This window comes from Micromys minutus (genome assembly GCF_963924665.1).
Source record: "Micromys minutus genome assembly, chromosome: 7".
In the NCBI taxonomy this organism is placed as follows: Eukaryota; Metazoa; Chordata; class Mammalia; order Rodentia; family Muridae; genus Micromys; species Micromys minutus.
The window spans coordinates 36,861,977-36,889,801 of NC_137976.1; the positions used below are offsets into that span (position 1 = coordinate 36,861,977).

General features: G+C 40.6%; 2 protein-coding genes across 4 annotated transcripts in view; one reads left to right on the top strand and one right to left on the bottom strand.

The window, feature by feature from the left end:
• The window catches only part of CMSS1 (cms1 ribosomal small subunit homolog), a 288,302-nt gene that overhangs the window by 21,710 nt on the left and 238,767 nt on the right, over positions 1 to 27,825 (top strand). The window lies entirely within an intron of this gene.
• The window catches only part of FILIP1L (filamin A interacting protein 1 like), a 232,325-nt gene that overhangs the window by 18,403 nt on the left and 186,097 nt on the right, over positions 1 to 27,825 (bottom strand). For 2 of the 3 annotated variants that reach the window (XM_080919052.1, XM_080919051.1), the window contains exon 5: positions 1,895 to 4,664. In XM_080919052.1, the coding sequence (XP_080775178.1) occupies positions 1,895 to 4,664 (2,770 nt within the window). Of the gene's footprint in view, positions 1 to 1,894; positions 4,665 to 22,285; positions 22,387 to 27,825 lie in introns of those variants that run through there. The other variant, XM_080919053.1, reaches the window with a different exon arrangement.

Below are 27,825 nucleotides of genomic sequence, written 5' to 3' on the forward strand. Positions count from 1 at the left end.
CAGTATGCCAAGAGTGGACACCCCTTCCCAGAATGCTTATGACATCCAGGTAGAACTGGGCTGATAAGAAGAATCTGTCAGCTGATTCTTTATGCTTGTTTCCCCCATTGCTATGAAAATATGTTTCAGTCTGTGTCTTTATGTAACAAAATCAGGAAGGTTGTTCTTGAATTCTTCCAGTTTTCATTCATAATTTTGTGATTAGTTGGTTGATACCATTCAAATGTCACATTTGCCCTCTCTGGCTTAGTGACTATAAAAGGAGCCCTCTTCATTGTCGGCTTTGAGGGGACTGCAGTGAGCTGTGTAGTTCCTTTCAGAGTTCTATCCTAACGACTTAAAAATAACTTTGAAAACAGTTAGACCATCATGTATTTTGTAAGACAGTTGGGTCTCTGCCCATTCCCAACCCCAAGATAAATGTGTTTAAACAGAAGCTTTCTCATTCATCATCAGCCTCAGCTTTCATCCACATTTATTTAATTCATGATGCAAGCCCACAGCCTTGGTGTTGTAGTTCATCACCATGGAAGTGTTTCTATCAACAAATCCTTGCTCCCCTATCATAAAGTTGACTTTACAGGGGAAAGGAAGATACCTTTTACTTTTGAAAGGTCTTCACGGTTTGCCTGCATGCTGAGATGAACTGCATTTAAAACAATGGCTGGCAATAAAACTGATTGCACTAAATTCTAACAGTTAAGTGTGTGGACCTGGAATGGAAAAGGGGAAATGGCGAATTAGCTGTCCTGAAGTCATCCTTTTAGAATGTGATTTGGGTACTCAATGTATAATTTAAAATGTTCCTTTAAAAGCTGTGCTCTCTGCTGAGGTGTGGAGCGTGCTCAGGAGCTATGAAGAGTTTGGTGTCAGTCTCTAGGAAGCTTTGGCGAAGATTTTCTCACGTACCCTGTGATTGGCATAACACCCACAGAAGAAATCACACTGTCACCTCTGCTGCCGCGCTGTGTTCCTTGTGGAGCTTGTGTTCCTAACCATCTGCAGCTTTTCATTTGCTTCTTGAGAGTCTTTCAGCAATGTAAATTGTATGCTCCTGATTGTAGCCTTACAACTGGGTAGATCAGTACCCACAGTAAGTAATTTGGGGACTAAATAACACAGAACTAGAATGACACTTTTGTTTTGAAGCAGTGTCCAGAAGTTTATGTCATAGTGGCTGATTCCAGATTTAGATGTAATATGTGCTTTATAGGGATTTCAGTCTGCTGGAGAAACCTAATCAACCCTTGATAGTCAAGATAACTCAAGCTTTTCACTTTTACCATCAGTGTATTTGTGTGCTTACTAATGGCTCTCTTGGTTCATTTGGAAGTCATGGAGGCAAAACTTTGATTTATTTGAACCAATTTCTCCTCCTATAATGCATGACCAGAAGTATATATATGACAAATAGGTCCTGCATATGCTTTAGCAAGAATTAAGGACATTTTAAACAGGAAATAAAATGATATTGTACATGCAGATATATAACACAAAATGATCAAATGAAAATTCAGCAAGCAATGGCAAAAGTAACAAACTATTTACTGTTTTATAATGTTAAGTAATTCACCAAGACAAGTTGCAGTCAAATTAAAGTGAGTTATGGAAAACGAAATACATAAAGATGTATTTATACAAGTGAAGACTAAATATTTTCCATACAGGCATGTAAATAAAAAGATATACAGTAAGTGCACACTTGATATGACTATGCAGGCAACACAGTTAGTTCCAGATACTCTTGTACAGTCCATGCACAGATCTTCTCAAAGTACAGGTTTAGTCACTCTTTTAAAGGGTTTTAGGGTCAGTAAAGGGGACCGAGTTCCTTGCAAGAGTATCAGTATGAGCTAGGTGAGGGCGAGGGTGGTCAGTTATATATATTACTTACTGTAATTTGTGATTGTCGAGGAAGAGGTGTGGCTGTTGGTGTGATAGTAATACTGCTGGTGACTTTATTGGTTGCTTTGTTTAGTGCCCCGTTGGTTAAGCCTTGAGTTCTGTTATCCTGCAGTGGTGCTGAAGGGCTAGCAGGTCTCACGGGGCCAGCCACAGCTTGCATGTAAGGACTTCCTAAGTGAATGTGGATTCTATTATCCTCAGTAGTTATCACACTTGAACTGTTACTGTTGGAGCGCTGAAACTGCCATGACTGCCGGTCTGGGGAGACTCTGAAAACTGCATGCTTGGCGCTGATTTCTATCGGCTCTGGGGAGCACCCTTGCTCAGGAGAACTAGGTGAGCCAGTCATAGCCAAAACCTGAATAGGTGACATTGTTCGTTCTGGCGTGACAGAACCACAGGACTCTGGGGTCTGTGCTCTGGCAAAGGTTGCCATGGTAACTGGGGGCATGCTCTGCTCTAAGTTCATAAGGCTTTCTGTAGAGCTTTTGGACTTAACTGGTGTTATAGATGCATTTTGGAGAATGGTAATCCTTTGCTTTGGGGTGCCACAGTTTGGTATCACTGCTGTGCTAGTGTAGGAGTGAGGACTCTCTGTGGTTGGACTTGTGATTTCAAGAGTGGCTGTATTTTGAGTGTGGTCTGGAGTAACCTTTATGTGGAGTGGCTGCCCCGGCGTGTGACTTAGAACTAGATCTCCAGGTTGCACAAAGTTGCCGTTGGACTTAGTTTGTATTTTTCCATTCTGAGAATGGCCCTCCTTGGATTTCATCCAAGGGATCCATAGTTTCCTGTTCATAGGAAGAGAAGTAGACGGGCTGCATCTGAAGGACAGCACAGACTCCTCCTCATTAGGGTCGTCATCCGGGTCCTCCTTCTCATACAGCTGACCGTTGATCACTGCTCTTTCCAGAGGAATGAGGCTCTTGTAGTCTGGTGGCTCACTGTCTGCTGCTTCTGTTTGAACTTCTTTGGAAAATACTTGCGGGTCAGAAATTCTTCTTCCGTTGACACTAGGCCGGAGGCTCTTACTAAAATGCCGATACCTTTCTAACTCTTTAGTGAGGTTTTCAATCTCTCTTCCCAAATCTCTGTTTCTGTTTTCTTGTTGGTTTAGTTTCTTTTGCAGAATGGAGTGGTCTCCCTGGAGGTGACAGATTAGGTCCTCTGTTGCCATGTACTCATGGATTTTCTCTTTTAATGCGTCCACTTCTCTTGACAGGTGGCCTGACTTTGCTTCTTCTTCCTGGAGCCTCCTGAAAAGCCAGTGCTCATGGCTGGATCCTGTCTTTTCGGCTAACTTGTACTTGGCAAGTTCCATTTTAGCATGTTCCAGCTCTTGAGACAGAAGCTGGGCCGTGTCTCTCTCGTTAGCATACCTCCGTTCTAAGGCCTCATACTCATCCTCTGTTTTCATGAGGTCGTCCTCGATGGCTTTCATATCCTTTAGCTTCAGCTTCAGCTTTTCCACTTCTTGAGAGAGCTCTTTAATCCTATTATTCTCTTGGTGTAATGCTGTTGTGGACTTACTGGAGTCTTGGTTTAATTTGTTTTTTACAAAGTCTTTCTCAATTGCTTCCAGAGACTGAAGCCTGTTTTTCAGTATCGTAACTTTTGACAAGAGATCATGTCCTTTCTCTTCTTCTGCTTTCAGTTTATTTCTGAGGTCATCTCTCTCCTTGGTTACCTTGCACATCTTCTCTTCTGCATCAGTTTTGGACTTGAGTGCCCTCTTGGTTTCCTCAATTAACTTCTCAGTCACTGTTGTTACTTTATTTTGCTCCGCTTGGAGCTGAGAGGCGGTGGTTTGTAATTTTTCTTCCGTTTGCTTTAATTTTTCACTCATTGTTTTGCGTTCATCTACAAGCATGACAGTTAATGTTTTCAGTTTAGTTAGATCATCCTTTAGTGCACTTTCTGTCTTTTCTAGCCGACTTTCAATGGCTTCTAGCTCTTTGATTCTGGCATTTAAACTCTCCAGCTCTTCACACAACTGCTTTGTGGTCATCTTTTCTTTCTCTAAACTGCATTTCAGAGAGTAGCACTCTTGTTTGCTTTTGTCTAAAGCATCTTCTAATTTTTCCAGAGCCGTGATCCTTATGCTAAGTTTGTCAACTTCTTGTTTGAAGTCTTTACTCTGTACCGTCTCTTTCTCAAGCCTCTTATTGAGGTCTCTACACTGCTCCTCCATTTTTATGAGCTCCTCATCTTTCCCCTCCATATCCAGCACACGCTTCCTGAGCTCATCCACTTCATCCATGATACCAGAGTTTCCATACTCTCCCTTGTTTATTTTTTCTTTTATATCTTGCAGCTCTTCCTCAGCTTTTCTTAAAGACCTGTTGGTCTCTTCTAACTCATCAATTTGCCGGCTGAGTGCTGCCAGCTTCTGGCGGAGTTGGCGATTCTGACTGTCCTCATTGGTGAGCTTTGCCATAATTTTGTCTTGGTTTTGGTGAAACTCTGTGGTCTGTGTTTGCAGTTCTTTTTCTAGTCTAGTTGCCTTCTGCTCTTCTTCCCGAGCTCTGGCTTCAGCAAGGGCTAGTTTACCCTGTGTTTCCTTTGCACTTGTGGTCAGATCTTGGATTTTCTGTCTTTGAAGGGCAAGTTGAGCTGTAAGCCGCTGATGTTCATCCACCACCATCAAAGCAAAAGACTTCAGCTTGGTCAGCTCCTCTTTCAGGGCCTTGGTCCTCTTTTCCTTTTCTTGCTCCTTCTTTTCCTGGGACTCAGTTTCTTGATCAATTAGTTTCTTTAATCTGAAATTACAAGAGCACAGATTTCGATTGGTGCTTTAGGAATTCATCAGCTGCAGTTAACCACCTTTGCAGTGTAAAGTAATCTTGTCAGTTCATAGATAACATCCAGAGAAGTTTCTGAGTTTGAGGGAGAAGAATCCTTATTAAAAATCAAGAAACACCAGATACCTTGCTACGGTATCATTTAACATTTGTCAAATATTGATTAGTTACAGTTGAAGTTCACATGTTAGAAGAGTGTAGCTAGGAGTATTTGTTGTTCTAAATTGTTTGTGTTGAATAACTACTGGGTAGTCCAACCTGAAAGCTGTAAAGGAAGGTACATACTTGAAATTTCAGTTAGACTTGGCTTTGAAACTATACCTGCCCTGACCAGCTAATTAACCTGCGTAGTTCTCTACTTAAATTATCTTAGGGGCTTTTTGTGAAAGTGAGGCAATTCATCTAACATTATCTCAATCCTGGCATTTGGTAAACATTTGATAACTGTTACCATGGTGCTTTTTAAATTGCTAATTCTTGCCCTGTATTAAGTGGCTTGCTTGAGCCATTACATATATGCTATATTGCTAGTTACTGTTTAACACGGTGGTTATTAGGTAAGATATATATTACTAGTTACTGTTTAACTCCTTGGTTATTAGTTAAGATAGCATTTTATTCTGCTTGTTTAGAAGTTACGGAAGTTATGGATAGCACAGATAGATTTAATACAATCTCTGTGTATTAAAATGTTGGTTTGCACTACTACCAAGATGTCATTCCTGGGAACCACTTCATGTGTCTATATCTGTCTACTGCCTTGGAAGAGGGGAACTAAGAGGCAACTGAGTTAGGGTCTGGAGTGCTAGCATGTCTAAGGGAAAGGAGCTTGACAATAAAGAGCTTCCTGATTTAAAAAAAAAAAAAATCCATGAAGGAAATGAAGGAACCTTGTTAGTAGAAACATAGTGAATCCCTCTTAAATGGTTCTAATGCAATTGTAACAGACAGACATTTCCATGTAGACTGTATGGAAATACATTTCCCATGCCCTTGGTTACCTCTGTAGTGATAATACAGTATTAAACTTGTGAGTCTCTTAATTATACTGGGAATGGGCTAACTATAGAGGATGTAATTGCAGCTCTGCAGTATGGTGCAGAAACTAAAATAGAATGGAATTACTGAAAAGTAAAAGGACTAACAACTTGGAAATAGAAATATGTGCTTTCTAATCAAGCCTGTAGAGTTGATATTATGTCAATAAACCCATTTAAGCCAGCCAGCCAGCCTCTCCCCCTCACCACCTACTTACTTATCTATCTTTTGTTCAGATGGGGGTCTCCCTATGCAGCTTAGGCTGGCTTCTAACTCGTAGTTCTGCTGAGGCTGGCCTTGTGGTCCTTTCTGCTTCATCTGGCTTAATCAATCTTTTTTATTTGTTAGTTAATTAACCAATTTGGTTGTCTTTTATCCTGTCCCAGAACACTTGTAAAATTAAGAATCTGAGAGAACCTTTTTTTAAAGGAAACAAATTTAAGGCAGTCTGGAGAATAAAGACTTCTTTATGAGATCCTAATCTGTTCTTTCTGTAATTATATTACACAAGAAGGGGGGAAAAGCATGTTTAAAATAGCTACATAATGTAAGAATTCTAAAACTTTTGGGGTGATAGGATCTCCTTTAAGTTTGTTCTGTTTTGAGGATCTGACAAAAGGCTGACATGTCAAGTTCGGAAGCTACTGGGCAGGATGCTGGGGTGTGGCTGCTGGTGACCTCATCTGTGGTCTTGGCAAGAGACTTCGTGACTCTCCCTGCTTGAGACACCTGGAAGCTTGAGAAACATGGCAGCTTCGTCCTGGTGGTGACAGAGTTTTGCAGTTCACTGGAAGGGTCAGGGTAAACTGCTATGGTGGCAGAACATCTCCACAAACTTGAGCAAAGTTTCTGCCCTGCCTTAGCTTTCGTTTCTCACTTAATAGTGATACCAAGGCCTTGCAGCTCAGCATCTTCCTTTACTGGAGAACAATTTCACAACTCTCAAGGCTTTCTTCCAAATAAGAGCACATGCTGTCCCAGTTTTCAGAGAAGGGGATAGGTTTTCTTAGTATATAAGAAAGGGGAGATTGGAGTAACTGAATAGTAAAGAAAGTAAAGTGGAGTAACTGAATCCTGTCAGTATAGTGACCAGCTTCTGTGCTTGGTGGTTTTGGCAGCAAGCATGGTACACCTTTCTCAGCATGATACAAGTGTCAGTCGCCTTTTTCCTGGTTTTTATAACCTCGCTGATATGTCCATCTCCCTAAGCTCCGCCAATGTAAACATAAAGAACTGATGAGGCCAGTAAATCTGCTCGAACCTGAGGTGCATTTACATCTAGGCCTAATTTTTAATTCTTACACCTAATTTTTACACGATACAGGTTCAAGTCAGACTGCAGACCACATCCTGGGATTGATTCAGACACATGGAGTCTATTCTGAACTGGAAACTGGAGTTAAAGGAACGATGTCACTTGTCACTGTTTGAATATATATGTGATATATACACATATATACACACAGTGATTTTTAAAGCGTATTTGTTCTTTTAGCACCTACATTTTTTAAGAGTTCAAGTTTTAAACAGGTACAGAAGATACATTTTAATCTCTGCCATTCAATCTTAAAGTCCCCATTAATAAATTAGGCAGTTAAATCATTCTTTGGGAAGAGAGTCTAAGTTTTAAGTGATAGCTGTGTAGGAATGTATCCTAAGGTATCCCCAGTGTCCCCAGATGAGCTCAGATAAGTACTGCTTTCCATCCAGAGGCTGTTTCTTAAGCTGCTATTGCTCCCAAGTTCTCTTGGGACTCTGTAGCTAGTTCTGAGGAGTTTTCAGCCTAGGAAAATTCCTTTGGTAAGCATTTGCTAAGCATGGAGGTTATTTCAAAGGGCTGTTAGAAAGAGAGAGCTCACTGGACACAGCTTATTAGGCAGATGAGATTTGGAGAGTGTATAGGAAATGTCATTGTAAGCATTGATTTCCTTTAAGCTCCCCATGGTTGCAGCTCTGCAAAGTTTGTGTGCCCTTGGGTGTTCTTGTCCTCCATGTGAAAACTACTGTCTCGATAGTCACGTTCACACTCAAATACTGACATTAGAGGATTACAGGAACATCCCGTCCAATAAAAGCGGGTTGTGGAAGCAGATTTTATGGACACAAATGTGAGGTAAATAAATCCAAACTGGCTTAGAGCAATGTCTTATTACAGGTTTTTTTTTTTTTTTTTCTTTTTTTTTTTCTTTTTTTAAAGAGTTTCTTTTATGGTTCAAAGTTGTTTTACTGTGGTTTATCACTATTATTATGTGCAATGCTTTTTCAAAAATATCACATCTGTCATCTTGAGTACCATCTTGTACCAACCACAATGCTGGCTTTTGAACATGAATGTTACTTTCAGAGTGTCTTTTTAGTTTTATTTCTATGCTTTTATGTCAACATGCATCAGCCTATATTTTTTTCTCAGTATGATATGGTTAATAATATATAGCAGATAATGTATACACGGAACAGATGGCCCCATCTCAATGCTGTATAGATATTTATACTCATAGGATTTTACAGGTCTCACCATGCCAACTTATCATAGTCACCCCACTAAAATAATTAATTTCTTGAGAACACAGCATGCATGTAAAGGACTCATTTATGTTTTTCAAACTGGTTCCTGAGAAATCCTATGGAAGGAACCAAATGAGTAAGTGTTTGTATGAATGGATGAATGAATGAATGGGTAGTTTTTGTTTTGTTTGAATGAATGACTAGAACAATGAAATGCCATCTATGGAGAATATGTTAGGCTCAGTCCTAAGCAGTTTTGTTTACTTCTTAAAGGTGATTTTCTAATGTTTAACCTGATTGGTTTTAGGAGTTTAAGGTAAAGGTATGAGTGGGTTTCCGCCTCAGTGTTTTCTAAATACGTCATTGTCTCTATTTAATAACTACAGGCCTCTAAAATCAAGACAGCTAGAAACACCCCTTCCTGTCCTCACATCCTGGCACCTAGCACTGTCTGGTTATTTGCAGAGGAGAGTTTAAATGGTCATGTGCTAGCCCATCGCATGCCTTTGATACCCTGCAAAGGTGAAGGAGAGGCTGTGGTTTTCGTGCTGATTTGGCGCACTGATCTATATAGGATACTGCATGCACACTGCTTTATCCCTGGCTGTCAGTTTGGGTACTTTGGTTGTGTTATATTCCGTTTTATGTATTTTAATTCTAATTTTAATATGTCATTATTGCATTGTACTGATAACAAGTTCTAGTAATTTGAAGAGTAATATATGGGATTTGTTGGAAAGATTCCTCCTTTTAAGATAGTTACTATAATTTATGTTTCCTGCTGTGCTCCTTGCCTTTTCAATGGGACTTTTCACTGTTTAGTCTAATTTTTAGGTGCATTCATAAAAATACTTATGACCACCCTTCCTTTTATTTATCTTACAAGTCAAAGGGTTGTTCTTTTCCCCCTTTTAATTACGGTTACCGCATACCACAGCCATGCTGTCATGCTCAGCTCATCTGACTTGGTCAGCAAGATCTAGAAGAACAGTCAGATTTTTTTTTTTTTTTTTTTTTTTTTTGCATCTGCTAGCCAAGTATGAGTGTACATCTGTGTCTGCTTTATGTCTTTGTTACCGAAGATCCTGTCATCAATTTTGAGATCACTTAAATACCATAAATGGGCCCAGATTCAGCAAGCTGGGTTACTATTTCCTTCCCTCTGAAGGAAGAATTAAAGTATGAGGTAAAGAAGAGGAGGTTGTTCAGTGTATAGGAAAAAGGGAGTTAGAACTGATAATTTGGACAATCTTACTCAGTTCCCCATTCGTCAGGGAGGTGAAATAACAGAACTTGGTTAATGTCATCAGCCAAACAGGATTCTTGGAGGACCTCAGAGTAGGAACTGGTAGGGGTGAAGTCCTACTGTCTTAAAATTGACAAAAGAACAAAGTAAGGAAGTTTCCCTTAAAGAAAAATGCTAAAAGGTTAGATTTCAGAATTAATAAAAGGTCAGGTTCACAGAACTGGAGAGGAAAAGGCAGACAACTACAAAGAGAATATATCATCTTGAAGCCAAAGGAGGTAGGTACCTGTGAAACCCACCCCCATACCAGGTGGCAACTTGTGAACCTTGGGCGGGGCCTAGGAGAGGAAATGGGAACAGAAGAATACTGTATTGAGTTTTACCAGCATGAGCCTGAATTGTGTGTTCTCTGCTTCTGAGCTGTAGTATCCAGAGCCTTTCTAGTTAGAATATTTATGGTAATGAGTGTTCGCTTATTTACTCTGATGTGGGCCTGGATGTAGCATTTGTCTAGCATGCCAGAGGTACTGGGCTTAAACCCCCACCAGCATTACAAGAACTGATAGAAAACAAAAGGTTTTAAAGTGCCTCAAATCTTGTGACCCAGATTTCCTTCTTGTTATTTATGTGAACAATTAGGGGAGGTGGCAGTATGGGGGGGGGGGACTTAAAAAGAAAGCATATACTACTAAACTTGTATGGAGAACCTATGCACTTCTGGAGGGAAGGGGACGGGGTCACCTTTGCTCACTCATCTGAAATGTGGTTCTTGGCTCTTTGGAAAAGACTCTTCAGATCAAAAGTGTTTTCCTATTTTGTTTGATATCATGTTCTTTGTCTTTCCTAGTGAACAGGGGTTTCAATCCCTGCCAGACCAAGTTTCAGGTAGATTTCACCTTGAACTTCTAGGTCTACTTGGGCCTGCCACAACCATGACAGGACTGCTCTTTAGGGGAAGCAATCAGTTAGCTTTGGATTATCATCAAGGAAGTGCCTTCCCGACAGTGCTGTGGCACCTAGCAGAACTCTAAATGTCGGGTGGGAGTGGTGTTCAGGTTTCTAACACTGTGACTGCTCATTCTCCTCCCTTCCGACCCTCTTCTGAGCTTCACTTTTTACCTTTTACATAGGGCATGCTCCTCACTGTCCTTGGGAGTAGATGGCAATAAGTAATACAGGTAGTTGAGTGACAGTAGCTTGTACTCTGGTCAGCCCAGAAACAGGTATTAGTGGTCTGTACCAATTGATGAGAAGAAATGTTTGCAGACGTAGATGCTCCAACACTTCAGGGTAGAGATGGAGAATTGTCTGGTTAAGAATTACCATTTGGGATAAGCTAATTTGTGGGAAGACTTTGGTAAAATATTCTTGTAGTAGTTACCTCTGATATTCATAACTCTCCTTTATCTGCTGTTCAAATGTATCTTGAGATCAGCCACTAGTTTTCATTTCTCTTTTTATTCACAGATCTACTCTTCAGCTCTTCTCCCTTCCCAGAAGAAAGCGAATGTACACTTTCCAGTGCAGTACAGCATATCAAATGGATGTCACTAGCTGACCTCCCCAAAGCCTGTCTGACACTCGAGTCCAGCTTACTCTTTCTTCTGTAAATGTGAATGTGCACCTTTTCTGCTGGGCTCACAACTCAGACTTGATCTGTTTGGGCATGCAAAGGTGGCAGGGTGGACCAGCTGATTTAGGATAGACCTGAAGGCTCAGCCTTTTGGTTTGTTTGTTTGTTTGTTTTTCTGTAAACATTTGGTAGTCTTTGTTAAAAAGAAATTGTTAAGTCCACTAAGATTATTTGTTTTGTGATCTGTTTAAAAAATAGTTTTGGAGGATTGGAGTTATGCAAAGCTGCCTTCCTGGTGAGAACAAAAGAGGTTGAAAGATGCTGACATTTCTTAGAAACTGGTAACTTAAGGTAACTTATATTGGGAGATTCTTCACAGGATCTCCCTAGAATAGTTTAAGCTGTACTTGAACTGGCAATCTCCCTGTCTCCGCCTCCAAGTGTCTCCTAATATTGCTTCATTATTGAATTTGTAGTTGATTTTATATGCTTTTAATTCCTTGAGCAATATGGATTTTAGTATTTATTTACAGATTATTACAGATAAGTATTTATAAATAAATATCAAAAATTTGTACACTAAAAGTTGGCATCCCACTTTATTATTTATTGTCCAAACTGTTACTACTTTCTTATTTCTTACCGAACCTTCAAGACTAGAGTGTCTAGAAACAGACAAGAAATATAAGGCCCCTCATTCTCTCCTTACACAAATACTACTTGTCATTCAGCATACAGATCTCTTCTTAGAGAGTTGTCCATTAGATCACTGTCCTCAAGCAGGGGCAAAACAATGAAATAAGTCTTCAAAAGTTTCATGGTAAAATTTGCCAGAGTTTAAAAATCAAAATAATGGGTAAAGCTATGGGAATTAGAGACTTTTTCATTTTGAAAGTTTTTAGTAGAAAGGTAACTTTAATAGTGAAATTATTGATTTTAAACAGTACCTTTATAGATCCCCACCATTGCATTGTACAACTGTTCAGTAGTCTTGGAACTGGACTCCAGTTCCCAGTGTGATATGTGCTACCTACACCGGAGGATACAGACAGACTGAAGGTTTTTATTGTGCCAGCTGATGTTATTTAGTTCTTTTAATTGTATAATCAATCACTTACTTTTACAAGATGGGGAGGGACTGAACAGCACAGATAACCAAACCAAAATGAGAATATATTTGCAGCAAAACCTGTGCTTCACACAGTCACATGCTTACCCCCACTTAAGCATGTCACATGTGAGGGAACCCACATAGACCATAGAAATGTTTGCTGTTTTTTCCCTTCTGGTCTGCTGGTCTCAGGCTTACTCAGTCTGCTCTAGTCATACCAAGTTTCCTGTGTGCTTTTGTTTTGAGTTTCCCCTGGGGAGGTACAGGACGCTCACCTTATCTAGTCTCATTTGCTGTACCATCTATTGCTTATATGCCAGTAGTCTTGATGCTTTGACCTCTGTTCTCATTGCGAACATGTTTACACTATCTCATGTGTTCTGTGCACCATCCTGTCTGAATCTGTGTGTTCTCGTATTCTACCTGCCAAGGACAGGAACATCACTTCGACCGTTACAGCTGCTGCTATCAGACATCAGTTTGTCCTCTGTGGGTCCACGGCACTGGCCACGGCACTTTCAACCTTGGCTATGAGACATTAACAAATATCCTCTTCTTCACTGTGATAATATAACAAGTTTAGTCATTCAGCATAAATGTGTAATTATTTTTGGATGGTTTTAAAAATTGTGACTTTGCCAGTAATAACATCTCACAGTCCCAGGAGGAGGTAACTGTGTCATAAATACCATTTCCATAGAAAGTTTAAGGAACTTTTAGGTTCTCAGAAAATATTTTTAACAGACAGTGTTTTCTTTGGCAGACTTGAAGGGCATAATAATTGTATGTCCTTGGAAATCTTTGTATCATTTTAGCTTGTTCATAGTATTTATATGTATTTCTCTTACTTAAACATTATATTTAGATTTTTTTTGTATCTTAGTAGATTGAGGAAGTAGAAATGGATTTTCTAGAAAAGTATTCTAACATAAGTATTAAATTTTTAAAACCCTCATTGGCCACTCTTTTTAAAAAATAAATGAATAAATAGCTTTTCCAGACCTTGTTATTTTCATTCAGATATTGGAAGTATAATTTGAAAGATTAGCATAATTCCTTTCAGCACCCATTTATGGGTTGGTTTCGTATCTTTTAGTTTCCTTAAGGAGTATAGCTCTCTTTTGGTGTTTTGAGCATATTCTAAAACCATAACCCCAATATTTTTTAGTTTTTTTCCTCTCTCCTTCCTGCCCTCCTTCCTCTCTTCATATTACCCTCTTCCTCAATTCTCCCTTTCTTTGGCTTTCTTACACGAATTTATTGGCATTAAAACATGCAAGCTTCAGTCATGTGCCAGACTGGGTGAGTTCACTGGATTTCACCTCCTAGTGAGGAGCCTGGCTCTCCACACAGGCAGCGGCTAACATGGTATGCTTGGGAAACCAAACCTTTCCAAACTTGTTAGAGGGAAATTCAAACTTCAGAAAATTTAAAACCACAACAACAGAGGCTTATGGTTTACTGAGACTACTGAAACCATACAGTTTGCCTGGATGAAAACTGGGTAGATAAGAATACTGAGAGTGTAAACTGAGAAACGTTTTCATTCTTAGAGAGAATGTAGGGGTTTTGGTTTGGTTTTATTCTTCATTTTAACTGTAATAAACGAGGGAAATGGGAACATTTAATAGTGTTTAGAGGGATTGTTGAAGAATGGATTGCTACTCTGTAGCCTGTTTTTTTGGTTTTTTGCTTTTTGCCTGTTTTCTTGTTAAGCAAACATTACAGACTACAGTGGGCATCCTTCGTCCACCGTTACCAACTTTCTTCGTTCTGAGGACCTAAGCATGGGCTTATGACTGGAAAACTCTAGGTTGACGCCATACGTTTCCTGTTCTAAAACGTATTGGAACACAGATGTCGCTGTGGTTCTGTTCTGCACACCCTCTGCACTTACTGTGCAAATTAAAATTATGTCGGTTATCAGAGCCTGAATTCTCCCTTAACCAACAGTCCAGAGCAGTTTGGTTACATTTTTCTTTTCTATCATTTCTATCTGAGCCTTCAGAAAACCCAAGGGTGTAAGCATTCATTGGGTTGCAGCTGATGTCTAAGTGCAGGCTCCTGACGTGAATGTGTGCTATACTTTAGGCAAGTCCAACAAGATGTCAGCATCCAGCAATAGTTTTCCAACACACGACCCAACTCGATACCTGATTTTTGGTTGACTTTGTATGTGAGTGAAATATTAAGTCACTTTAGTTATGTTTCTCTCTGTAAGGAATGGCCTATTTATAGCATAATTAAACGAGAAGCCTCAAAGTATATTTCATGTTTGCTGTATGAATACTCATCCATAAAATTATAGTTTATATTAAGTTTGAATTTTAAGAGCAGGCAACTATTTTATGTTTTCATTAGTTAAAAAGCTACTGGGGGCGGGGTGCAAAACTAGAGTTTGTAAACAGTTGAAAAACCAATTTTAACACATCCCATTTCAATAGGCAGTGAATCTGGGCCAGAATCCTCTCAAGACTGCTGGCCCTTCTCTCACCTGCCTCCCACCTCACAGACACAGGAAGAAGGCAGCATCTGGAAAGCCTTGTCAGTCTTCCGACCTCTGCTCCATAAAACAGAAGCCTCCAGCAACCTGTAGAGTCTGCTCCTTCTTTTCCTGTCCAGTGTGCACAAGTTAATATGTCAAGAGATCGCATGGCTCATCAGGCCTTAGTGGCTTGTATTGAGAACCTTATTTGGAATTTCATGACATTCACATTTTTCGCTCCTTTCTATGGAAAGCATTTATTGTAGTCAAAGTTACAGCTGTAGTTAAAAGCAAAGAAGTAAACCTTAGTGTTCTAACACTTAAAATGTCACGCGAAATTGAAAATACATGACACCGAGAAACTCCACGGGAGAGGCACGTAGACTGTTAGTTTCCTAAAAGAAAATGCAATTGTCTGTGTCCAAGATCTGACCATAAGCCTTTAGCCCAAGTTTTACACTCATTTCACGGACTTTTTATGTGTGTGCCTCTGAGGCTGAGGCTCAGTGAAGTTTCAAGATTAAACAGCTTCCAGGGTAGATTTTTAAGCCTTTTGTATTACTTGCTCTCTTCCATATGTTAATAGCTCAGTAACTTGAGTCTTACTTCAATCTAGGAGACACCTTTAGGAGAGCTGTGGTTCTTTTCATGGGCTGAGATTGTCTTCCAGCAGGGGAATTGGGACCAAGGATAACTTTTTCTCTCAGTAACTGAGATTAGGTCAGAAACAGATTTTCTTTTTTTAAGCTCAATCCTTTACTTTATTGCTGGGTGTCAGAGAACCCTAGCTCCTCTGGGCTGCATCCTACAAAGCATTTACTGGGTCCTGCGGCAACCCCTCTGTCTCAGCCTGGTGGAAGATAGTAGTCAAGTTGGGAGTCTTGTAAGAAGACATAACTTAGTCATGGGCAGCATTTACTGAACATCTGCTCTGGGTATGGAGCCCGCAGCACACATAATCTCTTCACCTTAAACACTGAAATCTTTTAAATAGTCTCCTATCCATAAAGTCCAGGTTTCTGTGAGGGCTAACGCGTGGGTTCAGTAATTACTGTGTATGTCTTGACCAGATTTTAACCATTTTTAGAGTTTACTTTAGGCTCTTCTCTTAGTAGGCGTTTATACAATAAACTCGGTCTCTACGGTGTTCACAAATCCAATGGCATTTACCTTTTTTTGAGCAGATCTTTCAGTTCTTTCTTTTCTTCACTCTGGCCCACGCCCATTCCAGTCTTCACAGCTTAGTTTTATGACATCTAGTCAGTTTTGTTCCGCTTTTTAGTTTAATACATTGTTTGCTCTTAAAGGCTTGATACTTCTATACCCTTCACTAGGTTTGGACTCCATACACCCAAGAAAAAACATTTCCTTGGACTGTAACAACCCTCTTAGAATGAGTAGACTAAAAGTCTCAGAATTTCCTTTTGTTATGGGAACACAAGAAACATGGTGCTCTTGTACCTGTCACCTCTCCCTTTACTGTGAGGTAAGGAACACTTGGAGGCAAAGTCAGATGAAGTCCAGGTAGGAGGATTTGGCCAGGAAGCTTTACCTTTGCCTTCCATTCCTTGTATATGTGCTGTACCTAGTGTGCTCAGTGAGACTGTAAAAAGACCACTGAGTATAATGTGGAGAGAGGTGAATGGAACCACAAAGCGCCTGACAAAGTTGTCATCTTTATTTGATAGGTCCCCATACTGGTGAATAAACGTTTATATATACTCTTAAGTGTTTATGCTATACAACTTTTATATATTATAAATGTTACTTCCCTGAGGATACTATGGCATTTCATACATGATGGACTGACTGTTTATGTCAATACTGAATGAAGTGAAGCTATTTTTAAATGGTAATCTTCCCTGTAGCCTGAGTGGACTCATTCCCACAAATTCCAGAATGATTCACCTCTTTTGCTGTTCCCAATTAGCCGACTCACAAGCTAAGGCTAAGCAACTTAGACGGCATCTCTACATTCCTTTGGGTCCAGCGAAAAAAAAAAAAAACAGGACATTTCCCATGTGCTCCTGAGCCTAGCCGTTCCTTTCTTCAAGTTTAACAGTTGCAGACAGTCAGTCCAAATGCAGTGAATATTGTACATTCCTCTTATGATCTGCTCAAGAGATTGTTTTTGTTTTGATTTGCATTTTTAGAAATTTCAGAGAGGAAAAAAAGTCACCTTTAAACTTTTGTTCGCTGACTAGTGGGCTGTGAGACACCATCAATCAAGTGGTTGTGCTTTGGTCAGAGCAGCCTGTCTCCAAAGACTTCCCTGTCCTTGAGCTGCTCCGGAAATGACTTGGAGCTCTTGCAGGGCTAATATCATTACATTAGTCCGAGCTGCACTACTCTATTTGTATTGACAGATCAGTTTTTAAATAGATTCTCTACTTGATCAGAATTCCTATAAGGACTATTGCCCACTCTTCAGTCTTTCCCCAAATACTGGGACACTTGGGTAGATGACATTGTTTCCTTTCTGAGGTTTGGGTAAACAAGGGTACAAGAGGCTGGCCTGGTGAATGAATGGCAAAGCCTATTCTTAAAACTCTAGTTTCACCAGTGAGACAGTACTACTTGTCTGTACCAGTAGCATCACTAGCAAGCATGCTCAGCAATTAAATAACTATATTCTGTTGCTTAATTTTTTTCATGGGAAGAAGGCAGTTGAGGTAAGCGTATCCAGGCTGACTGTGAACTGGCTCTTTAACCAAGGATGATTGTGAATTCTTGACTTTCCTTCCTCTACCTCCCAAATACTTGGATCAAAAGCTGCACCCAACCATACCAGGCTCTGGGTTTTGTTGTTGTTGTTTTAATTCCTGTATTGTTTAATTTTTTATAAACAGCTAATCTCTGTGTTCTACAGTGTTTCACTTAATTCACTTAGAAGCAAAGGTGGGAGCAAGGACAACTGAAGCCCGTGTGTAAGAGGCACTGGCAGGCCTGTTCTTTGTCATCAGTTCAAAGCTAGTCAGGGATAAGAGGTTAGTGACATGGTGTGGTGTGTGGTGAACTTGCTTGCCGTTTCTGAACCAAGACCTACACTGGATTCATAGCAGGCTGTGAAACTGACTGACTATGGAATTAGAAAATTACTCTCATGGAAATTCAGATATTGGAAATACACACACACAAACTCTGGAATCAAAGTCCAAAGGAAAACGGTCGGTTCCTTTCCAGTCATTTGGATGGTTAGTTATCTGACCACATGCCTGCACCTTCCAAGCCCACAGCCAAGGCACAGAGATCGGAGGTTCAGAGGAATCCCTTTTTCACTGAGGAGAACCCACTGTCCTACAGCAGGTCACCTGGTACTCTTTCACCACATTCAGCTCATTATTCGGGGGAAGAGTTAAAGGCCGTACCAAGTTGGGCAAGAGCAGGAAGCTCTTGAAGACTGAATCTGTGTACACAATATGTCTGGGGAAGTAAGTTTAAAGCAGTTTCACTGCCTTAACTCCACTGACTCTGGTTTGCTTTCTGGTCTTTTTATTTCTAAGTCAATTCTGTGGTTAATTCAAGTAGTGGCACAGATGTGTTTGGGACTTGGATCAAAATGTAGAAGGGACCCTCCTCAGCCTATCATTGGCAAAGTATACCTTCTTCCTGAGTCAGAAGCATCTAGGTTGTAGGATCATTTATTCATACTTTCATTCAATATCCTTTTTGTCCTAGTGACATACCTAGTAATAGCTAGCTACTTCCCTAGATGCTAGGGAGAAAGCTGGTTGTAAAAGTGATACTGAAGTACTTTATAATCCCAGATACAGACAATAAACTAGTTAATGTATGGTATTGTTACAGTGCATGATGTGGGGGTAAAAGAAACAAGGTATCACCAGTCATAAATGGCCTTCAAAGGTGACCTTGCTACATTTTATGGGGAGAGAGTTTTAAATGTATTAAGTCTCTGGAGGGCTTCTTGACAGCTAAGGAGGTTGGTGGAGTACAAACTATTGTTTGGTACTAACAAGTCACTTGTCAAATTAGCCCAATATGATGTCAGCACATACTCTGTCCACAGCACCCCTCACCTTCAAATGAAGGGTGATGGCCTGGTTAAGTTGTATCAACCTCATCTCACTCCTTTCATTTTGTTCTCTTATTGTGTATTAACGAGAACACAGCCACCCTCTTGTTAATTAATTTTATGTCCAAATTACCACATAGAGTGCTGAGATTACTTCTGAAGCCTCTGTTTGCTTGTCTTTTGAGCACTAATTAAAGGAGAAACCAATAGTGGGCTGTAGTCCAACAGTGGAGGAGTCTTGGCTCTGCCCTTGAGTTCCTCAGCATCGCTGGTGCAGGTCACACTCCATGTTACTGTCTTCTGTAATGCCAGGCATCTGCATCTGAAGACTACTGCCTCATGCAGCTGGGAAGCTCTGCTGGCTTTGAACTCACACACTCCTGAGGTGTTCCATTGTCCATTTAGAACCTACTAAGGGCTGTTTTAAATGCTTCTCTGTGTGGTTGAATGTTTGCTATTCTGGTGTCTATGTTCTGTCCTTTGCTGATAATTGGTCTTTGGCTTAGAGCAATTCCAAATTGAAACAAGAAATTGGGTGTGTCTATAGCTGTCTGTCCCAGTGATCACCTGCCTATCTTCTCTCTTGTGCAGACATTCCTTAACTTTGTCACATAAAGGACTTGTATTAGACGTATTTGGGAACCAGTTGAACACTGCTACTGTGTTCTTTACTGTTCTTGAATTCAGAGGTACAGCTGCTTTGTGATCTGATCTTAATCTGTTGAACCTTTTCACACAAGCATGAAGAGGGAGGTTTTGTCTCATGGCTAAAAATGTTTGCTTGGCAAGGCCTCTCACCTTTATTGGCTTAGCTTTCCTGTCAGAGTCACAATTAATACAGATTAGTGAGGGAAAGAGACTCTGAAGTCTGTTTCTTAATGAAAGGGAAGACTGGAAGTGTTTACAGCTTCATTGGTGATGATCTATCGGTTATCAGTTAACCTCATGGAAGGATAAGATCAACGTCACACATACGTCACTTCAGATAAGCTGCCAGAGGAGAATCTAATAGTCTTTGGGGTATACATCAGACTCAAGTGAGTGCGTTGGTGGCCCAGAAATGCTGTGATGATGACTGAAGCAGCCATCAGAATGCTGCTTTGGATATCTGTGAATCTCTTCTTTAAAGAGCATTTAAACATAGTTCACCGAAACTAGGTAATCAGTTGAAAGTGAAGCAGCTTTCATAATCCACCACAAATTACATAAACTTAAGATAATTTGAAATTAATAATATGCCCAAGAGGATAAGGTGTAGGGTGTGTTAGAAAATTTTTTGAAGATAATGATTGGATGTATGAACAACAGGTGGCACTTTTCAGGTCCCCAGGGAGGCTGAGGCCAGTGTTGCTCTCTGTTCTGATCAGGACTCTGGCATGCCTACCCTTGCTCCTGTAAATAAAAGAGTTTGACTTTAAGAGATATCTCCTAAAATAATATTCTTAAAGTGAAATCCATAGTGTGTGTGTGTGTGTGTGTGTGTGTGTGTGTGTGTGTGTGTTATGGAAAATTAGTTGAAATCTCAGCAAGACTGGAAAATGAGGACAAACCATTTGATTTCATGTATTACAGCATTAAGAAAATTAAAAAAAAAAAAAAAAAGGAAAACAAATTCCTGTGATTCCTGTGATGTAGATTGTCCTAGAAACTGAGAAATGCTCACCTAGACAGCCCACTTTTGAGATTATGTATCCATAATAAATGTGGTTTAACTTTCAGTTTTAAAAGAGGTCTTAATTTTTTAAAGCATGCTTAAAGTGTATATCTGAAATAAAAACCTGTAATATTAAAATGCGTGATTGAAATGTTATAAAAATGTTTGTATGCCCAAAACCAAAGGCAGACCCTGGCACACAGCTGCCAGGGCTTTGACAGAGGTTCCTGCTTTTCAACAGTTGAGCTATAGTTTGTTACAGATGGTACTTTGATAGAGCCGACACAATAATTGATGGTTTCTGGTTTCCCCTCTAGTACTTTAGAAAATGCAAATGCCTTTTCCCCAGGCAGGGATTTTTCAGCTTCCAATCACTGTCCGTAAAACATAGACAAAAAACAAACATCCTCCTCTATTCTGTTACATATTCTGAACATCTCCAATGTGACCTGGCTGCTGGCCACTGTCGTCATTGAATTGAAATAATGGTTTGGAGGAATCTTCTTAGTACAAACTTGCAGTTTATTTTATCCTATCTTCAGACCTAATAACATGTAATTTATTTTTAGAGTAGAAAAAAAAATCAGCCTTTTACTTCTCTAAATAAAAATAACACAAAACAAAAATTGTATAGGCAGCAAAATGGTAGGTGTGTCATATACTTTTAAAAATCAACTACAAGAACTACTAAAAATATTTCAGTTTTTTGATCACATTAAAAAAAGCCTTCATTTTAAAAATCTCACATTTAGCCCCCCCCCCCCCCCAAATACAAATAAAACATACCATTGTACTTCAAAATGATTGTAGTTAGTTTCTGTAAAACATTTGAACAGTAGCTTATATGTATGGGCTTTCTCATGCCAACAATGTGAAAGCGTTTTCAGCCTTTCAGCCTAAGTCAATAGAAGTGGGAGCTGGTGGATTCTGAGCTTGTAATTGTGTAAATTTGGAAAACAGAGGCTTTTAAAAAGGGGAAGTTATTCTTTCAGTTTCTAAAGTTTTGTTTCACACTGTGTTCAGATCATATAAAGGTACAGAAGTTTCCCACCACCTCTATCTAGTGTGCTAAAATTGACATTTAAAAAAAGTTTCTGCTAATCTTTATTTTGAAAGGTACAGTAAAATATGCAGCTTCTCAGTATCTGTCGAATGTTCATTTGTATTGTGAGTCTTTATTAATAGCTATAGCTTTTTTAGGGTTAGGTGTAATTATTTATGGTTAAAAGTGCCGGCCATTAAATTAAGATTACTTTGTAGATGCTCCCTTCAAGATTAGTTTTTAAATATAATTAGGGTCTTAACCTAGAGAGGGTAGTTCGTCTTTTAAATGCAGACTGTCCTCCACAAAGTAGAGTTGAAGTAGAAAGAACTAGAAACGGAACAAACTTCCTGGTACAGATTGACATGCTTTAGAGCCAGAATAGTAAACGACATTTTTCTATCATCACAAATTATTTTAAGGGTTAGTTTCATACTAATTCCAACCGTATTTCCATTGTTTTTAAAATACTTTTAGAGTAATAATTTTAAGGGGAAAATGGCATTAAACAAATCTAGTCCCATGTGGCAGGATTTCGCACTCTGCTCTTGCAAGAGCTGAAAGTTTTAAGTCCTGAGGAGATAAGATATTGGGCTAGAGCTGTTACTGTGCAAGTCCACAGTCCTTTAGATTTCTCAGTACCTGTAGCCAGTAGGGAAGCCTTGGAATCCATACCTCGCACCTCTCATTGAAACTTAAATCCAGTCTTCTCCTGGCAGCCAAGAACTTGGAAGTCCTTGAATTGGGAAAGGGCTGGCGATCACTGAGTGCGCTCTGCGAACCTGCCCGCCGCTCTGGAGCTGAGCGGGTGCAGGGCGCGACCCACACACTTGTCCCTGGTCCGGGGGCGGCGGCTGTGCGGGAGCCGGAGTGGCGGCTCTCTCGGGCTTACCTGAGCTGCGGGCGCCGGGCCGGGCCGGGCGGGGCGGCGAGCCGGGCCGCGGTTGCGCTGCGAGCGGCTGTGCGCGCTCCGGGAGCCTCCCGAACAATGCGAGCGGGACGCCGAGCGCGCCCGGCCTTGGGGCGTTACGTCACCGCTCAGCCTTATAAGGCGCGCGGCATGTGCGGCCCGGCGGCGGGGCCACTACCGCCCAGACCCTCACAGCTTCGCAGACACCAGGCATGGATGCCCTGTGACTCCCGGGCTCCCTGTGCTGGTCCGCCGGCGGGCCTGACCTGCACCCTCCTACCAGGCTTCCCCAGGCCTTGGGGGTCAAGTTTGACCCTGCTCCTGCTGGGTCTCACAACTTAAGTTGTAGCTTTAAATTCTTAAACACACATCCTGATTCTTGTGTAAACTTTTGTAAATACGTTTTGTTACATTTGTTTTGGGGTTTCTAGAGGAGGCAGAAGAGGAAAAGAGGTTGGTGTTGGATATAGGTACTTCAAACCTCTTTTCTCTTTGTAGAGAGTAGGGGTCCTTAGAGGATAGTGTTTTATTTCCTGATGATGTAACTACCAAACAATTCTTCAAGTGATGATGGGAAGGCCAGATGAAGTCTTATTTTTCTGTGTTTTTTACTGAAAAGACCTCCTCTCTTCTCATTTTTACATGCCTGTGTTTTAACGAAAGCAGTTAAAACTAATCAGATATTTTGGCAGGGAAAGTATTTTTTAAAGAAATTAAATGTTTTGTGCAGTACTTGCAAGGCAGTGTATAAAAATAGAACTTCAGAACTAATTTTAATCTGTCTTCTCCTACCGACCAAATAAGACAAAAAGAAAAGACAAACACTGGCCAAATATGTTTAAATTAGATCTGTTACCCTTTGGTCTGAGACAGATTTCCCTGGATAGAAATCTTCCTTATAAATGAGTGCTGACGTCCTACTTACCTTGAACATCAGTAAGAGAACCTCCAAAGCCATATCCCAAATCCGTGAATTTGCTAAATAAATTAGAGATGTGGCAGCCCATCTGCGGGCTTCAGATGGGTAGCTTTAGTAGTTTGAGTCTATTTAAAACCACTTTTTAAATCATGCTAAAATAGGATTGCTTCCTATTATGATGTCCTTGTCTATGGAGTTATTGTTCCCATGTGTCTGTCAAGCAAGAATCATAAAATGGTCCTCTTGTCTCTTCTGTGAGTGGTGGGAGAGGGTGTTACAGAGTATCCAGTTAGTGAAGTGCGTGGGGAGCAGGGCCCCCAAGTAAGCATGTGTCCTCTGCTTTAATGGGGCTTATTATATAAGTGCGTTTCTATTACAGCTCTTCCTGGATAGCCAAGCTGCCTTTCATGTAAAGATAAGTGAGTGAATATACCCTTCTTCCAAATCTAAAATTCATGTCGAATTCAGTACTTGCTTTGCAGGACTCTCTCTGCACCTCAGATGTTGGTTTTGTTACCTTTACTGCTCTGTTGTTTTCTATTTTTGAGAAGCACATTTTACGATCTCCTTTGTTTCCTGTATGCACTTCTGCTTGTGGACTCCACCCACTGAGATGGCTGCGCTTTTATTTTACATGAGATGAAGTGACTGATGGAAACCACCGGAAGCTTGAACTCACCGCACACAGAATGTGCTTACCCCCGGAGTGAGCCGTTTCGAGTTTTCTGGGCTTTCTTCCTGTTAATGAAACATTTCCTAACGCTTGACGCTGCCACCTATGTCCCTTTCGCTGTCCTGTGCCTGGGCTTTCCGCTCACACTCAGTCTGACTCCCATATCCCGGTAAACTTATCCCTGTCTCTGTAGTTCTGACATGGAGGAGCCGAACAGACACTTGTCTACAGTTCCCGAAGCAAGTCGAAAGAGAACGCAGGCTCCTTCCTTCCTGTTCCTCGCATGCCTTACTTGGTGCCCTGTTGCTCTCCGAGGCCCTGGTCTCTGGCCACTATGATTCACCATTCCAACTAAGGTCATGGTATGAGAGCACTTTTTTCAGTGACCAGTAACACCCTCCTTTTCTGATCTCTTACATCATGCCAGTGGCCATCCTTTGAGTTTTATGTGCATGTCCTCATTTAAGCTTATTTACAACAGATTTGAGATACGATTATCCATAGCCTTCAGGTGAAGAAACACCTCCAGACTGAGGTCTCTTGATGGTGGCTACACGGTAATCATAAAAATGTTAAGCAAGTTTTTGGCTTAATCTTGGATTTATTCTTCAGAGGCTTTCTCAGTGATGTCTGTCATTGGCCAGGGACTACTGTGATTTACATGAGATACTCAGGACTGTTTTTACAGATGAGGTGATGAACTGGAGAAGCCAAGCCTCCGTCTTCGTGCATTTCACAGCAGGGCCACCCTGAGCATTAAATGACCCTATGGGCATTATGCAACCTGGAGACACCACATAACTAAGAGGTGGCAGCAACATGACATGCTCTAATACAACTTGAGCACCAGAGTGATTTTCTTCTAGGTCAAACATTGTGAGTCGGGACTCTGTCTAAAGGACGGCGCCTGTGTTGTGTCTGCAAACTCCAAGCAGCCATTTGTTATGCCTCGTTGACTCTCAGGAGCTGATGAATAGATTTTTCATTTCTTTCCTTCCTATGAAATTGCTTCTTGAGCTGTAATTCTTGTTTCCTTCTTACATATACTCACGAAGTAGTCAAGTTAGGACTACTGCACTCAAATGGGCCGAGAAAAATTTCACTTTCTTGCCTAGTTCTGGCTAACTATCACAAGCTTCTCCATTCTGTCATTGTGAGTGTCCTGTAAGGAAACATGGCAACAAACTAAGGGAAGGTCCTTTTCTACAACTAGCAATCTGCACTTGTAATCTAAATAAGCTGTTGGTTTAAGGTGTTACTTAAGGAAAGGGGCAGAGGAATTTTCCTGCAGTTGGTTACTTTCTAATATGAGAAAAGAGGGTTCTAAATAAAAGGCTGGAGGTCGGGAAGGATTAACTAAATTTTACCATAGAAGACTACATTTGTTTTTGAGACAGTCTATGTAGTCCAGGCTCAAACTGGTCCTCCCGACTCTCCCTGCTTAGGATTACAGACGTGCACAGGTTTACACGGTTCTGAGGATCAAACTCACAGCCTTCTGCATGGCAGCAAGCATTTTGCCACCTGAGTGACATTACCATCTGAAAATTACTTCTTATAAAGTCACAAGTAGTTTCCTGTGGTTTAATCTCATGTGGTTCAAGCAAATTGTGATGATCACAGCAACCCATGTCCTTAGTAAAGCCTGTCATTAGCCAGAACGGCAAGACCATCTATCTACTTAGTACAGTTAATGTATGCTCTTAAGCATTTCAGGCCTTTGTGACCTTGAATTGAAATTGATCAGAGATATATGTGCATAAGAACAGCATTTATGCAAAGTTCAGTATGACCCCACTATCCTTGTCTTGAGGCACGTGCAGAACTTATTGGAACTGAATTCTCTGAAGATAAGAAAAGATGAGTGGTAGAAACAAAGGAAAGCAGTCAGTTTATCTCATTATGTACCTGGTCCAGATTGGTGACCTGAACAGAGAAGGGACAGACTTGGATGAATTTGGATTGTCAGCAAAGCTGTCCTCAGTCCTTTCACCAAGAAACGGTCATGGACCTGGATTATGGGACTGGTCCATCCTCTTGCTCTTACACAAAAGAGCCAAGGGACTGTGTACTATCCAAGCAACCCTAGACTCTGTTCACCCTTCTTTCTGGCCTCTGGTTGACACCTGCTTGCTTGGACGATGTTGATACTCTGAAAAGTACTTTTGTTCAGGGCAGCAGTTACTGTGCTTCAAGAGCCTAATGGCAAAAGGTAACAGATTGAACCTGGATATAGATACAATGGTGAGTATATATACACGCTTTCTCACGCTTAAGTACAGCCTGCATTTTAGAGCATCATAGTCCTTGAAGTTTCCAGAAGTTCTTTGATTATTTCTTTCCCTCCCTTTCTCTATCTTACCCTCCCTCTTTTTGTTTCTTCCCCCACTTCCCTTCCCCTCCCTTTCTTTTCTTTTCTTTTCTTTTCTCCACCCCCCTCCACCCCAGACATGATTTCTCTATGTAACACGGGCTGTCCTGGAACTCCCTCTATAGACCAGACTGGCCTTGAACTCAGATCTGTCTCTACCTCCAGAGTCCCAGGATTCCACTTTCTGGCACCATTTGACTACAGTTTTCTGGAACAGCAACCTGGAGCTGAGTGTGGTAGCAATGATGCTGTGGGAAGAGAGGGCGTCGTTAGTGGATTGGTGGGCTCTTCGGTGTGGTGGGGGGACTAAGTGTTAAGTAGTACATGTCTTCTTTCATTTTAGGATTAGTAGGCATCTTCATGACTTGAAAAGACATAAAAGTAACCCCACACATAATTCTGCTGGGTGAATATGGCCAATTGTTTAAAAATTCACTATTTTCATGCTGTGTGTGTATAAGTTTATACATTTTAATTGTGTTGGACACAAAACCAGCTGCATCCTGCAAGGCTTCGTTCTTCACTGTATGAAGTAAATACGTTGTGTGGAACAAAGATCTGTCCTTTCCCTCATATATTGCTGAGACCGACGTGGCCATCCTGTGAGCAAGCGTGCCAAGTAGGTGAGCGAAGTGGTTTGTGGAGAATGAAGAGGCATAACCACGATGCCCTAGTGCATGGGAAGCAGGAAAAGCCTGCGATCTGGGGCCAACCCATTTGCTTATTTATTCTGACAAACATTTTGTTTCCTTGGCAACTAATAATAGTTTTGAGAAATTGTTGGACTCACAAGTATTACTGTAGGAGTAAAGAGCCCTGGAATCACAGAAATTAAAGACGGAAAAGACCTATTAGTCTTCCTGTCTTTTGCCAGTGCAGCTGTCCTTGGTGTTTTATCTAGTTCATTATTCTAAAGGGCGCTTGTCAAATACATTACACTCCATGTCTTTAGGAATGTATTTTTAAAGAAACGAGTTGACAGAGCTTTGCATCGTGTAGGTGTAAACTTGTTATCAAGGAAAAATATCTATAGAGAAAGAATAGCCCCTTTCTTATACACAGTTTATACTTAATAATTAAGTTCTAAAAACGGTTCCTTTTTGTAAGAGTCAGAAAAATACCAGTATCATTTGGATCTCGTTAGTTTTTCTGCCATCTGCTCAGCCTATTCTATGCATAAAGAATGTATTTTAAAATATATTACAGTGCAGGATGATGGCACACACCTTTAATCCCTGGATTTAAATGGTAGATGCAGGCAGGCAGATCTCTGGCCCTGAAGGATCATGCATTTTAATTATTAAATATATTAGTCTTACTCAATTTATTTTATGTGTTTAAAGTTTGCCTGCATGTGTATGTACCATGTGCATGCTTGGTGCCCATGGAAATCAGAAGAGGGCATCCATCCCCTGTTGCTGGATTTACAAATGGTTGTGAAATGCCACATGAATGCTAGGAATGGAACCCTGGTCCTCTGCAAGATCACATACTGATAAGTGAACTCTCCAGCCCCAAGTCATTATATTTAAAAAGAACATTCAATGATTCTCATAAGA